Source organism: Epinephelus moara, chromosome 8 (genome assembly GCF_006386435.1).
Source record: "Epinephelus moara isolate mb chromosome 8, YSFRI_EMoa_1.0, whole genome shotgun sequence".
NCBI lineage: Eukaryota > Metazoa > Chordata > Actinopteri > Perciformes > Serranidae > Epinephelus > Epinephelus moara.
In genome coordinates, this window is record NC_065513.1 from 36,327,659 (window position 1) to 36,343,242 (window position 15,584).

General features: G+C 41.1%; 1 protein-coding gene across 1 annotated transcript in view; it reads right to left on the reverse strand.

Moving 5' to 3' along the window:
* Nucleotides 1-15,584, reverse strand: part of nos1 (nitric oxide synthase 1 (neuronal)) — a 53,537-nt gene that overhangs the window by 32,595 nt on the left and 5,358 nt on the right. The window contains exon 3 of the mRNA XM_050050636.1: nucleotides 7,220-7,357. Within this exon, the coding sequence (XP_049906593.1) occupies nucleotides 7,220-7,357 (138 nt within the window). The remainder of the gene's footprint in view (nucleotides 1-7,219; nucleotides 7,358-15,584) is intronic.

Here is a 15,584-nt window from a genome sequence, read left to right on the forward strand (position 1 = left end):
TCGTCCATCTTAATATACAGTCTATGTGCTGCACACAGTACAAGCAGCTGTAGCCACCAGCTAACGACACAGTTGTGCTGCTAGGCACCGGTTCGAATATTATCGCTCCATTAAATGGGCGTTATTGGTGGTTATCAGCATCTTAGATAGGGTATAGGTTATAAGTAGGGCCCAACCGATATGGATTTTTTGGGGCTGATGCCGATTAAATTTTTACGTTTTTCAATTTAAAAATCCCCGAAATACCTGCTTTTGATGGCTTAAATAGTTCAAACACTTGTTACAAAGATAAAAAATTGAAGGAAGAACATTTTACTATTTTCAAATATTTTTAATATCAGAAATTGTGTGGAACAAGCAGCTTATGAACAATTTGAACACAAAATAAATCAAAAATATGATGTGCAAAAAGGCAGTAAACCTCTGGGAAATAAAATAATCACGTGAAGTCTATATGAATTAAGACATTCACATGTATGTTCACAGTACCAGAGTTCTTCTTATTATTGCCAATTTAACAGAGGTAGGTTATAGTGCAAAACGTAACACAAGGACATCATTTCTAAGTAAAACACCATATTCCCTGCATTTTATTAGTGATGAAAATATAAGTGTTAACATCGGCGTCAATCAGCCAACTTTTGGCCGATTGCCAATTATTCTCTAATGGCTATAATCGGCTGATTAAATCGGCCAGCCGATAAATCGGTCGGGCCCTAGTTATAAGGGTCTCGCTAGTTGCACCAACTATATGCTAAGAATCGTTATCAGCGCATTAAATGGCTGTGTTTATTGCTATGCAACAATGGAGATAGTTAGCTGACGTACAGTTAGGATGATGGGTCAAATATAGGACTTTCCTCCCAGGAGACTGGTGTTCGTGTCCTTTGTGATCACATGTGGTATGTATTTATTTAAGTCAAACCATGCTGCTTTTTGGAAACCTAACTATGTAATCTTTGTACCTAAACCTAACAAAAGTGAAAGCGAGGGTAGGAGAACCCTTCTAACCCATATCTGTCTAGTGACAACATTCAAAATGGGTGCGCCAGGCATAAAAGTATGACCAGGTTTTGACAGACGCCTTGTTTAAGTATGTTAGTTACTTTCTTTTGTCATGCGTGAATTGTATTTTTAGTGTTTTAGAGAAGATATAATTTTACTTTAAAGGCAGAATTAAGCCGGCGGCTATCTAACTGGGGTTCATTCCACTTCATGGTGCTGACTATTTACTGAGTTTACCAGCCCTGTTGGCGCTGTAGACGCGGGTATCTATGTAGATTCACTTTAATTGAACTTGCTGCATTTGTACAATGTAAACACTGAATAAGGTTTCTGTATGACATTGACACTATCAGTATGTTTAATGCATTTTGTTCTCCTTTGCTAAACTTAGACACTGAGAGCTGAATTAAAGGAGCAATCTGATAGATTTGGGTTATACACACCTGGGAATCTGTATATTTTTCTTATTTTTGTTGTTTGCCAATCACATGTGTGATTATCCTTTATGTATGGTAGACTTTTAAAAAATAAAACTGTCTTCTGATGCAATTTTCTTAAACTTTTTCTCACTCTTCTTCTAGCTGTTGTGCAAACCATTATCAGTCCCCCTCTTTTGCCATTTGGAAGGTGGTAAAAACACTCTGAGGGTGCCAACCCTGTATAAATGTAGGTTTATCTTAGACTTCTTGCTAAAGAATCCTATGGATAAACATCTTTTTCACCACTCTTCCAGGATAGAAAGGTGTTAATATGAAATAAATTATATGTATTTCAATATATGAGGCCAACATGCATTTGTAGATCACTTCCATCTGTGCTGGAAGTTTTTCATCTTCCAGTTTTATCATAATAAGTTCCACTTAGTTCAGATAAAAGGTCAATTTTTATAATAAGTTCCGTACTCTGAATTCATACAAGAGATCATAACTGTTTTACAATTTCTTTCATTATATCTCTCACACATGGCTGGCAAGCACGTTAATGAATGAGTAAGTCAGTGGGTGAGTCATGGATTGGTATCCTTCTATTAAGCGGAGACAGGAAGACAGAAAGAGCGAGGAGGAAAGACAGAAAACAAGAAAACAGACAGATGCAGAGAGAAAATTGCTCATAGCTGAGAGCAACCTTGTGTGGTCAGTTTAATGTGATTAGAGTTGAAGTCAGCTGTCACTTTGGTTTGCCTAAATGCCTTCACCAGCTCAGAGAGAGATCGAATGAGTGAGCAGGAGCGGACGACGGAAATGATAGCGCAGGCGTGCAGTCGAAGAGGAAATTTGACACTGACCCCGGCGCTGCTAAAATTGGCTCGTTACGCTGAGCCACACACTTGCACTGTCCAAACACTCAGACGTGGACCGGCAGTCTGTCCAAAATAAACTTCCCTCCGTGTCTCTTCCAACAAATCCATCCTTTGCTCGGGAAAAACGAGGAGGAAAAGGAGGAAAAAAATCTGTTGAGCACGGCAACAAACACGCCATCACAGAAAAAACAAAGAAAAATGAGACAGGAAATTCTGTAAGAATAAGTGAAAGTGTTCATGAACACAAAGATAAAAAATAAAGGGATAACTCCATAGAAAAGGGGAGCTAAGAAAAGATCATTGTTAACAAGAGACAACAACAAAGTGGGGACAGAAAAACATAAACAGTAGCCCAAGAGGTGACGGAGTAAACGGGGGGAATGGATGAGTAGAGCACGGAGTGTTAAAAATAAAACAAAGGAATCACTCGTGCTCCAGCACGTCCGCTCATCATACCGCTCTGGGCATTCATGCCAGCCAGCTGTCCTTTTCGAAAAGACGGATCATCCTCGAATACAGCAGCGTCTGTGATATATAATAAATCTGAAGATGCTATTACAGGCCATTCATTGAGATGCATAGCCTGTGTCCAATAAGTCACCGAAGTAATTAGGCTGCTGTTTGCCGTTTACGAATGGCTGCTGTGTTTTGGGGGGTGAATGCTTAAACAGCGGGGTTCACCTTGTGCTTGTTAGACTGGCTTACTAACTAAAGGGAGAAACTTCGGCTGCATGTTAAAATGGAAAAATGGATGGACAGAGAGGCTGATAGATTAACCTTTTCCTTACAAATTCTTTGCATGTCCCTGATGCTTTTTGGAGTTTTAGTCTAAGTGTTTTGGAAATGACCTTATTTAATTGACGAATACTTAACCCCCCAAATGACCAATTGTATATTAATTAATCTGCATGTGTTAAGTTGAATTCATGAAGAAAATTGTTCATTTGTTTGTGTTATTGTGTGACTTTCTTGAATCTGAACTAACTTTTAAAACACCAAAGTATCACAAGCAAACTGGTCGAAGCAGCGGTACACTAGCAGCTCCTGTGTTCAGCGAGGTAAAATTACTGTTTTTGTCAGTGGAGTCTGGCTTTGAAGAGAGCATAGATGAGTTTCACTTTCATTTCAGTTCCCCATCAGAAAGGGACATCTGTTTGGGGAGTACAGAGCTTACGACTGGATAAATAAGACTCCTAATCAAGAACTCTCTATGTTTTTGGATTCTTCGTTCACCATCAAGGCATGCAAGAAAATCAGTTTTCTTCAGCAATTCAACACAGGATGAGTAACTAAAACACAAATGTTCATTTGGAGGATGAAGTATTTCTTTAGCTTTTCAAAGCCACCATGAGGTTGACTTCCCAAGAAAAAACACAGTATTAGTCATTTGCGTAAGATTACATTTTGTTTTTGTGCCCAAAAAGTTAGGTTTACATTTAAAGCCCTCTAGCAGCTGTTGAGATTATGGCAGTTGTCCATCGATAGCAATAGGGAGGAAAAAGTGTGACATTACAACACAGTGTGACATGTTTGGTCATGGACTTTCCACGTCCACATATGATGTGAAAGGTACCCTGGGTGTGTTGGTTGTTGACGTTCTGGGACACCGTGTCAAGTTCTGCCTGTTAGATGCATTGTCGTCTTTCAAAATATACTTCAGTTTTCACAGGAAATTTAACGTTAACATACAGACATTTTGTTTTCTTCAACAACAAACACACATGGTTAGGTTAGGGCAACAAAAATACGTGGTTAGGTTTATGAAAAAAGAACAAGGTTTGGCTTTATAATCTTACAGGACGTGAACACCACTCTCTTGAGTGAAAGTTGTTGTTTGTTGGATCCATACACCACCCTTCCCGCCCACCCCACTTGGACTTTGGCCACTTAAATTTTGTCCCTGTCCCATCACATTTCCCTCTGACGCCACCAGCCCCGGTTAACTATAACGGCAACCGGCTGCATATCATGCTGACTTTAAAAGACATCTTTTTCCGTTGGTTCCTCACACCGCAAGTCACTGCCCAAGCGCCAGATTTGGATGACTTCGAAGTGACACCAAATGTCTCCTCATAAGGAGACATTTGGGGCGGATGTTGGGTCAACAAAACATCCACCTTAAAGGAATACTTCACGCCCCAAATGACTGTGTGTGTCAATAACTCACCCCATGTTACGCTGAATTTGGGAAGAAAATGGTTTTCTTGCATGCCTCTAGTGAACGAAGAATCCAGAACAGGCAAACATTCTTGATGAATTGAAGTCAGTGTAACAACTGCAAAACTTGATCAAAACCATTAGCAAACTCTCACACAACTCATGCAGTATGATCCATGTTATTCAGTCGTATGCTCAGTGCTTCCCAAACACATCTATTTTTGCTAAAATATTTAATACATCAACAGAAAAGGTGCACCACTCACCAGTGTGTGAGACTGTTTATGCAGGTGTTTTAAATAGGGATGCACAATATTGGATTTTTTTCCAATATCCGATATGCCAATACATAACAACTTATTTGGCCTATTACCAATACCGATATCTATACATCCACTTTTTTCACCAGCTAATTTTAACAATCATCAAGTCTCTTCTGGAGTGGAATTAACATCACAATATGCATGCATACACTTAACGTGACGGCCCACCAGCAGATAAAGACATGAAATAGAATACTTTTTAACATATGTAATATTCATTCATTGTGCAAAATAAAAAAAGCATGTTTGCTGATTCCAACATCAGCCGATACAGATGACGACGTGCCAATATCATCTTGCATCCCTAGTTTTACATGTTACGGCTATAAACTGATGTTCTGAGTGACATGTCACGATAACTATGAGATGGATTGCCATGAAATTTGGTGCAGACATTCATATTCCCTTTAGAATAAGCTGTTATAACTTTGGTGATGTTTTTTCCAAAGCATTTATTGTATCATAAGCTTCCCCCCAGTTTTCACAAACCCTCCGCTTTCTAGCTAAATAGTAATGAGCTCAATCATCTCAGGCAAGAGCTCTCTAATGTATGAAGACTTAGTGAGAAGCAGAGAAAAGGCACACCACGCTGTGCTATTATTCTTCAATCTACTTGACTTGCAAATTATGTGTTGGTAAGTCGGCAGGCTAAATGTTTTTTCAGTCAGCCAATATACTGTATTTATGTACATCAGTGCCTTTAGGATTCGGTTAAAGCCACAGATATCATATCTGTCACCTTTGTATAAAGCTCTGCATGTCTATGACCTTACACACCGGACGTTTTTTTGAACTTGTAGTATTTTAAAAAATCAGATCATCTCTCTGTCGTTATCAGTAATATTGGCATACACTCTGTTTTGAACCTCTAAATCTTTTACTGTAATGTGCAATATGCAAACCATGTATTTGTGAGATTTTACTTACCGACCCTAACAACAGAAACCCCGTAATACTGTAATGAAATGCAATATAGCGGTCCTGTTATAGATGATTTGTTTGTTAAGTGTATAATTCTAATATTACACATAAAGGTACTGATGTGACTCTATGGTCCAGGGGCGTAAATAGAGACAGTGCAGCTGCACAGGGGCCCTTGGGATGGTGGGGCCCATAGACGGTTGAGAAAAAGAAATACAACTATGATCAAATAAGAACTTATAGTAAATAGATAATGGTGCCATTTGATTTTTATGCCTTAAAAAGTCAAACTCATCTCTGTCAGCCTCAAGTGGCCATTAGAGGAACTGCAGTTTTTCGCACTTCTCCATTGACTTCATTTTTTCGCTTGGTACCGATATGCAAAAATGATTGCTAGGTAATATGTATGTTGATGCTGTCCAACGTAAATACTCTATCTGACCATGTAGTGACATGATGCGATATACAGTAGCCATTGTAGCGGCAAAATCTGGCACTGAGGCCCATCTTATGCCACTGCTATGGTCATTTTTGAGGGCATAGTTTTAAGTCTTATTGGACTAAATTGCAATTTATCACCAACTTTCTCAAATACTTTTTCTCCTCCTTATACCTTCTATTCAAATGAGGTGGATTAAATATTTGCAACACCTTTCAATTTAAAGCACAGCCTCAAATCTTACAAGTGAATAAAAAAAACAAGTCATTTTCAAGAAATAATGCAAAACCTTTCTAAATGGTAAATGGATGGACTTGCACAGCCTTGCACAGTCCTCCAACCTCTCAAAGCACTTTTACACTACATGTCACATCACCCATTCACACACATTCACACACTGCCGGCTGAGGCCACCGTGCAAGGTGCCACCTGCTACTCAATTTAAACACTCTCACACACCAATGGCACAGCCATCAGGAGCAATTTGGGGTCAGAAAACAACCTGTTATACCTTCTGAGTCACAGCCACCCCATTGTTTAGCAACTGAAAGTTGAGGATTTGCTGCTTTTCTTCATCTCATGTAATGGTAAAGTGAATATCTTAGGGATTCAAACTGTTGGTTGAACAAAACAAGCAATTTGAAGATGTGGCATTTCATTTTTTATGACTGAGAGGGGCAATAATCAGCAGATGCACCAATAACAATAATACATTTAGGTATAGCCATAGTTGCAGCCCTTGAGTCAACACACAAACAACTACAGTAAGTTTTTGAATAAAGTTATGTTTGCAGGGCTGTTGTATTGCATTGCATTACGATTGCATCACACAGGTGTTTTCCTGGTCACTTGGTGCCAGAAGGTTCCTTTTTAGTGAAGTGTGTCAGAAACAATAGCACCCCACAGACCTTAATAAGATTCACCACTGGCATGGAAATCCTGGCTATTAAAGGGTGACTAGAATCATGACATCAAAATCCTCCTTGCCAGGGAGGTTGCCTCAGCTACACATGTAAATGCTGCAGCAGACGGCTTCATCCAACCGTTAATTGGGCTGATTTCCATATGCCTTACCTTGCTGGAGCTGTGGTGGAGCGTGTCGCTGTAGACGGTGCCAGTCTCCCAGTTCCTTATCTTGATGAAGCGGGGGCACTTGGAGGGGCTGCCATTCTGCAGTGACTTGGTGGGTGAGGTCCTGCCCTGGGCCGGGGGCTGGAAAAGGGCACGCAGACATTTACAGATGAGTCATTACTCCATGCCTTTGTACTGCGTCTGGCTAATAGGTTCTGACCTCTTAGACACCTTTCATGCAAGCTGGATAAGTTGTTTATGACTGGGAGTCATACTGTGGTAAGCTGAAGGGAGATGCAGCCCTCTCACTGCGGGGAGGTGGATTTGAGCACAACAAATGGACATTGACTGGCAAGTTTTGGATGAAAATGACATGAGTAATATCTAGGAGAAGTTTAACAGGACTTTTAGAACCACTGGGAGGCTTTGTCTGTCGACTGTCATTGTGCTAAAGTCTCTGGAGCACAGATATATGCACAGAAACTACTTACATTGTCTCCCATCTCCATTTCTGCTTTATTTCCCACTCCAGGATAAAAGCAATCAACATTTAACAGCAGGCTGATGGGAAGCTAACTCTTGGCTCACTGGGTTTTCCAATACTGTAGCTATTGACTTATGAATGCCTGCAATTTAACCCCAAAGCCAACTGTAAGCGTTCCTAGAGGAAGGCACTGAGTGATTGCCAAAGATCAGAGTAATCAATCCCGCACCTTGGAAGCTCTTTCATCATCTCCCACAGCATTGCTAATTGCACAGTGGAGCATCCCCTGAACAACAGTGCCACAATCATCACGCTCGCCGGGAAGACGAATGCCAACAGAGTCACGGCAGTTGAGTCTCATTGTCATTTTGCATCCTCTCAAACAGCACAGAGGAACGAGGTGGATTGAATTGAGTTTGATTTTGCACACACTGAGAGTAAAGAGCTTAGCTCCTGTGCGCTCGTGCTCCGACAACAGTAACCCCCACCGTGCAGCTCAGATATGACACATTGTTATCACCGAGGTTGCGGACAGGAAGAAAGATCATTGTAGCGTAAAGAGAGCTCTCAGTCAAACAGGCAAAGAAAATCAGACGTACAGAAGAAGGCTTGCTGACAGAGAAATCAGAGCGGGTGTGTATTTGAATATGAATATTAGGCTTGTCGCTCAGTGACCGGGAGCTATAGCTCTGGCATTTACATCTAAAAAGTCACTTTTCTATGAATGCCACATGCGGCTTTCAGAGAAGCTCGCTTATATGAACAACCTGTAAATGTCAGTTTACTTTTTTTCTTTATTTGTACATCTGTACTGATGTAAATCTTAAATGTCAGATTCACCGTGGAAGGATGAACATCTTTTTTTGCAGCTGAAAAAACTGGATGACCGCTAAGTAAATGTTTGAGCAAGAAAGACTTACATCAAGAAAGGTAAAGGGAGAGAATCCTGTGTCAGATATAATTGTCCTGTTGACCTTTTGCTAAACTCCTCCCCTGAACAGAGATTGTCTAATCATGGCTTAGCCAAGGCTGCTAAGAAAGGCAAGTCTGTCAAAGGATGAAAATCACTCCCTCGTTCATTCACTATTCCCTATGTCCTCCTGAGACCTGAACTTTTGTATAGTATTTGGGATCAATAAGACCTGTTAAGTATAAAAACTAAACATTGTCAACAATATAGCCGCTCGAACGAGATGATAATAAATCCCCAATATCTTTAAATTAGGACTTTCTAATTTACAGCATCTTAGCTTGTTGCCATTGCTAACATTGTTAAAGTTTGTATAGCATATCAAACCACAAACATTATTAATCATGAATAAACAAGTTTCTACCGTTAAATTTATTCAGGTTTTGGACCTTGTCCACTTTTGTGTCAGCTGCAGACTTACTTGGCAGAGATGGCTGCCATCTTGTTTTCACATGGATTAGTGTATTGTGCTCTTACTGCCACTAGATGGCACAAAAAGTGTCCACAAACAAGGACAACAGGCCCAGGTTAAGCAGAATGAAGTATAAGGTCCAGTAAAACCAAACTGTAACGTCCATATGAGGACACAGGAGGATATAACAGACACTCAATCGAGGCCGGTTCTACGCAGGGGCAAGAGGGGGCAATGCCCCCTTAAACAAATGTCTTGCCCCCTCAAATCAAATCCGCCGAAAAAGGCACAAAACTGAAAAGTTTTCTCATCTGTCTCCACTCCACTCCGTGCTGTGTGCCGGCTGTGTGTGATCTAACGTTACTGTCTGCAGTCGGCAGAGACCCTCCCCCCAGTAAACACCCAATCACTATTTAGTATGCAAATGAGCCAAGATGCATCGGCGTCAGGTTTCACAGTCTCAGTGAGGCAGAATGCAGCAGTGAAGTGACGCTCCGTTAAACTCGTCGTAGCGTCTCATGTCGTGAGATACTTAATATATAGTTAACAACAAAAAACAAAAGTAAATATAGCAGTGTGAGCATATAGTGTGAGCCTGTCAGTGCGAACGTTTCTTCAATCACACAAGCACAGCGAGAAATGAGTGTCTGCTGCGTGTCACATACTGAGGACAAATGCCCTGTGTGTGCCAGACCCCTACATAAAGCCCCGCACAGCCTCTAGTTCTGCACGCTGGTTTTTGATAATCACAGCTTTTTTTTACTAAGCTTTTATTAACTTTTCACTCCTGCAGCTTTCAGCAGCTCAAACGAGAGTGGAGTGAAGAGAAATCTGTTAAATTGCTACCAAAAAAAACAAAAAACAACAAAGAATGACAAAAAACAAAACAAAAAAATATAAAAAGGTTCTGCTCTAGCCTATATCTGTTGTGTTTGTTAGTTCTGTTAGTTTGATAAGTTTTTTTTATAAGACTAGCTTTGGTAAATACTGGCTATAGTGAGGTTATTGTAATTATTAGGTTCAAATTTATTTCATATGCCTAGATGCCTAATGGCCATCCAGTAAGATAAATGTTAAGATGTTGGTTGTGCCTGGATGAAGGATATTTTTATTTTATATTTTTCTTAATTTTTATTTTATTTTTTTCTTAATTTTTATTTTATTTTTTGTTCATTTTATTTTTCAGTTTTCCTCCCTGAGGGATTGCCACCTTATTGTGATCAGGGGGGTTGCGTGCCTCAGTGACCCTAAGAGCTATACCAGCAGGAGCTTAGTCTTCAGGTGGGACACCCAAGTTGGACAGGTCTTAGGGTAGAGGCCTGACAAAGTGCAATCCATTTCTTTAGGTTGGGGGTTGGACACACAGCTAACAACAACCCAATTCCATATAGAAAACACTGTTATCAACAACAAAACAAGCGGTGAGCACATTTGAGACCACGGTGCTTTGACACCCTCTATAGGGCACTCACACAGCGTCCCCACATCCTGCGAGTGAGTGAGTGAGTGACCTTTATTTGTCAGCTCTACCTATGGCAAAAATGTGCTGGAGCATGATGCCCCCTTCACATTTATGACTGCCCCCTCATATGTGCCTGCCTAGAACCGGGCTTGCACTCAATAGTATGCTCAATAAGGAGCAGTAAATTGAGATTTTGGACACTTACTAATCATAAGCATCATCACTGACAACTGAAGAGTCACTCAATGGTAATTGCTGCACTTGTAAAATGCAAAGCATTGCATCTTGGGATTGTTAGCAGAGAGAAGTGTACATACTATGGACACTAGTGGATAGACTTGCTCAAAATTCACACTATGGCACCAGTACTGATACCAGCTCCCTTGACGTGATATTGATACCGATGGATACTTTACTTACTACCTTCTTTTATACCCATCATGTGAATGGAAGCATTTAATAAACTACTTCAATTATTTTAACAACTTTTGAACATTTTGGTGGCATCCCAACACACATGGTGAATACACCATGACTGACTTCACCACACCACAGACTGAAAGGGTTGTAGCTGCTGTGGTAGTGGACCAATCATATGTTGTGTTAAATCGAAGAACACCTGCAATGATTGGTTGCGAGCAAAACCATACAAATAGTCAATTTTTTCAAGATTTGAATGCAAAAAGTATCGAACGCAGGCTTTCTGTTCTGATACTACTTGGTACTGGTTTATTTTGGACAGTGCCTTAAAAGTATCGAGTACAAGATACCTCTGCCCTAATTCAGACACTCCAATTAAATGGCACTCAGAAAATACAGTGCACTGTATTACAGTAACAGGAAGTGGTTTCAGACTAATGACTACATATATAGATGGACGACACATCTCCAGTTCCTCCCACCGTACAAAAACGAAGCCAAAATGCACTGGTGATGTCATTTGTTGCCAGAGCCTGCCCAGTGGCGATCAGGAAGCTTAGTCACAGTATTGAGTTTCCTTCCACACACCCATCCGACCCACTTGTGAGCAACACCATTGATTGCGAGCACGATTGACGCACGCACTGGTCAATCACGACATCATGCCACTTTTTTATAGCATCAAATAGCTAATTTAAACAAAACTTGAACATACATCTGTGTTATAATTTGGCAAATATTCTTAGTCATCCAGGTCAACTCAAGTGTGACCTCAATGGATGAGAGGTGAAACGTCCTCGAGAAACTCAAGCAAGTCCAGCTGCTTACGATATAGCACTTAAAGATCAGTGTGATAAGAACTACCTAAAATGACAGAAAACTATGTTGGGGAAAATACATTGTTTGACATACTTTGAGTTTTTACGTTGGCCCATGTGACATCTGCTTAAATGGAGGGGGCGGGGTTTATGACCTATACTGCAGCCAGCCACCAGGGGGCGATCAAGAGGTTTTGGCTTCACTTTTAGGGAGCTGTCATGCCGTCCATCTTTATATACAGTCTATTTTTCAGACACAGCCATAGTGGTATTTGGCATTTAAAGAGTTTGAAGCTGGATAACTCCTCCTGAAATCATGGACCCAATGTTTAAAAAAGCCTGCAATAATTTCACATGTAAATCTGCTATCGTATGTGGCATGCAAGAATGGAAAGCTTGCAGGCATTGCAACACTAGCATGGCACAAACAACTCTGGTTTAAAAATAATCTTAAACTAATAAACAAAGGTCTACCACTGTTTGTATATATAATGGGGGGCCGGCATTAAACAAATAATAATTCAAGTCCAGCCTGCTTTATGGACACAGTCCTCCACCATGTAGCCCACATTACTGACGGAAGTTACTGGACCACACGTACACTTACAGCACATGTAAATCCCATAATGCGTCAATCACCAGGCCTCAATGTCAAGAACAAGGTGTGGATGTAACAGAGGGGAGCATCCATGGAGCTAGAGATGAAGATAATTGAAGCTAATCTGATGAAGATAATTTCATAACGGGCGTAATGACCAAAGTCTTTCTGGTAAATGCAGTTAAGCAGTAAAAAGTTCCTCATTCAGCCATCAATTAAAACTTCTGATGGGAAATGGAGATGATGAGCGCAAGACAGGGGGTAGATGGGAAAAGAGAAAAAGAAGACTGACAGCCTGAGAAATTAAAGGAGATTCTGTTCGTTAAATATTATAATGGTTTAGTCATTAAAAAACAATTGACTACCTTATTCAGTGGTGATTAAGCCATTGTGTCTGATTTAACAATAACAATAAAGCCTTATTAAACAAAAAGGGAGGCTTTCAACCAGCTTTGTTTCTTAACAATGTGGCTAACACCGACTTACAGTGTTCTGTACACTAACAAAGCTCCACAGGCTGCAGATGACCTAATAAAGACTTTCAGGCAATGATTAAAATATATACGTGTTTCATTTTCAGGTGCCCTCCTATCATTCCCTGACCAAGCAATTTGACCATCCAATTTGTTCCTGTGAAATTTCAGTAAGTCTTCCAGGTACGACCGTAGCGCTCGATAATGAAGGGAGGGCAGGCTCCAGTCCTCACTGCAGCTTGAGAGGGGAGATGGCAAGAGCAGCAAGAGCGTACATTTCGAATAAATTTAGGCTTCTCGCAGTACTGTAGTCTATATGTAATAATTATAATGTTATCACAGGTTGTTAAATGTATCACGTTTTGTTGAGTAAATGCTTTAAAATGTGGATTTTTAACATCGATGTCAGGCGATGACCACTCGCCAGCACTCTCAGACTGTGGCTGAATGTATGGGGTTATTTATTTATTTATTTACTGGTTTGTTTCATTTTAAATCAAGTTTGTTGAGACAATTTTACAACAAACCTAAAGTTAAACCTAAGCTGTGGTTACAAGTCTGTCAAAGCAGATGCTGTTGGCAGGTCATCCTGTGAACAATGACGATAGCATTTTCACAGATTTCACACATAGTTGATGATGCTTCATTCAAAATAAATAATAGTATCAGTAGTACATAATAGTAAATAATAACAACAGATAACATTTCATGAATTCTGAAACATTTTCGCTGTTGAAATCGTGTTATATCATCCAAAGACATGAACCTTTGTTTCTCCTAGCTATTTGGGATCAGTAGGACCCGATAAGTATAAAAAAACTTAACACTGTCAACAATAATAACGTCCCAGTGTCCTCACATGGGACAACAGATAAATAAACAATTTTCAACCATAAAATGTGATCAGGTTTTAAACCTTGGCCACTTTTGTGTCGTGCTCGGCTGCAGACTGACTTGGCAGAGATGGCTGCCATCTTGTTTTTACATAGATTAGTGCATTGTGCTCTTATGGCCCTGACACACCAAGCCAATGGTCGGCCGTCGACCAAAGTCGGGCCGTCAGTGAGCGTCTGTTGCCCTAGTTTTTGCGGTGTGTCCCGCACCGTTGGCACTTCAGTGTCGGCGGCTTTTCGGCTGATTGAGCATGGTTTTTTATTCAGATTAAAGTGGGAAGGAAGAAGCAGCGGGTTTGTCGGGCAGCTGAGTGAAGTGGAGCCTGCGGAGGAAACACCGGGACCGTCTGGATGTAATAGTCCATGGAGGTGCTGCGGTGCTCGGCTGCACAGACAGAAAACCCCTCGGCTGACAGGATGTACCACTCTGTCACTCCGCTCTCTCTCACGCAGGCGCAGAACGTACGTGCCACTTGGCCATCGGATGTAGTCCGTGTAGTGTGTTCAAATGCAACTGACACAGGGCGACGTGAGGCGACGTAGACGACGCAACAGTTGGCTTTCATCACTGCTAGTTCTTTGATGTCGGTGTGTCCGCACCTTACTAGATGGCACATAAAACGTCCACAAACGAGGACTACAGGTCTAAGTTAAGTAGAATGAAGTGTAAGGTACACTAAACCCAAAATGCGATGTCCATGAGGACACAGGGTCTCAGGAGGATATGTGCTCTGTATGCAACATTGTTGGTCGCCTGTATGGAACACCGTTGAGCCTCTGATATCATGAATCAGAGGTAGAGGCGTTCCTGTTCCCTACTTATTTCTAAACACTGTTGGTCAGAGTGTAGACGGTGCCGTGGATGTTTCCCCAGGGACTGAGCACACAAACATGCATGACTCTAAATAATGGAGGGGTGATCGCTGACATGCTCTAAAGGGCAAAAAGTGTACAGAACACTGTTAGTCTGTTTGTATGTGTGAATCAGTGCAATGCTGATGAAATATGAACCAATATTCTGATACTGCATTGCCTATTTCTCGTCTCAATCGTTTCCGGAAACATATTTTAGTTTACTGTTTACCTGTAATTCGAGATCGTTTTTTTATCAGCCAGATGCAATGTTGTTTCCTGCAGAAACAGCCAAATTCACATTAAGTCACTCAGCAGCGTGAGTGATTACTGGTCCAGTGTAGCGCAGTGCATTCTGGTAGTTGTGAGTTTTCTACTTGAGCAAAAGCAAACACCACAGCCTCTGTTTTCTTAAGTCACACGGCACCAATTTCAAAAGTATTTGAATCTTTCTACTGCACAGACAGCCCAGTTTTATAAGAACACCATCTTTCCAGCAGTAATTGGGAAGCAGTGGAAGCTCAAGCCTTCACCAAAGTGAGAAAAACTAATTTGGAAGCCATCAACACGCCACTTGAAATCCTTGTATCAACCAAAAAAGATTGGCTTAAGTTTTCTGAAACCCTTCAGTGTCTGACTTGAGTCTATTGAATTAAACACTTTAGCGATGAGCCATCAAAGTTAGCATCAGCGTCTAGCAAAATGCCTGCAGGGAAACCTCTTGCTGCTTGCATGAGTAAGTGTGCGTGTACTGGACACACACACACACACACAACTGATTCCATTTCACAAATCTCACAAGCACATAGGTTTCCTCTGTCTGAGCAAACACTACCAGGAAGGAGATATGGCTTCTTACCACGTCATGCACACATAATCTCTCAAACCACCATCAAAAACGCATCGCCCCCCCCCCCCCCCCCCCCCCCCCCCCCCCCCCCCCCCCCCCCCCAACAACCCCCCCCAACCGCCCAATAAACCCTCCC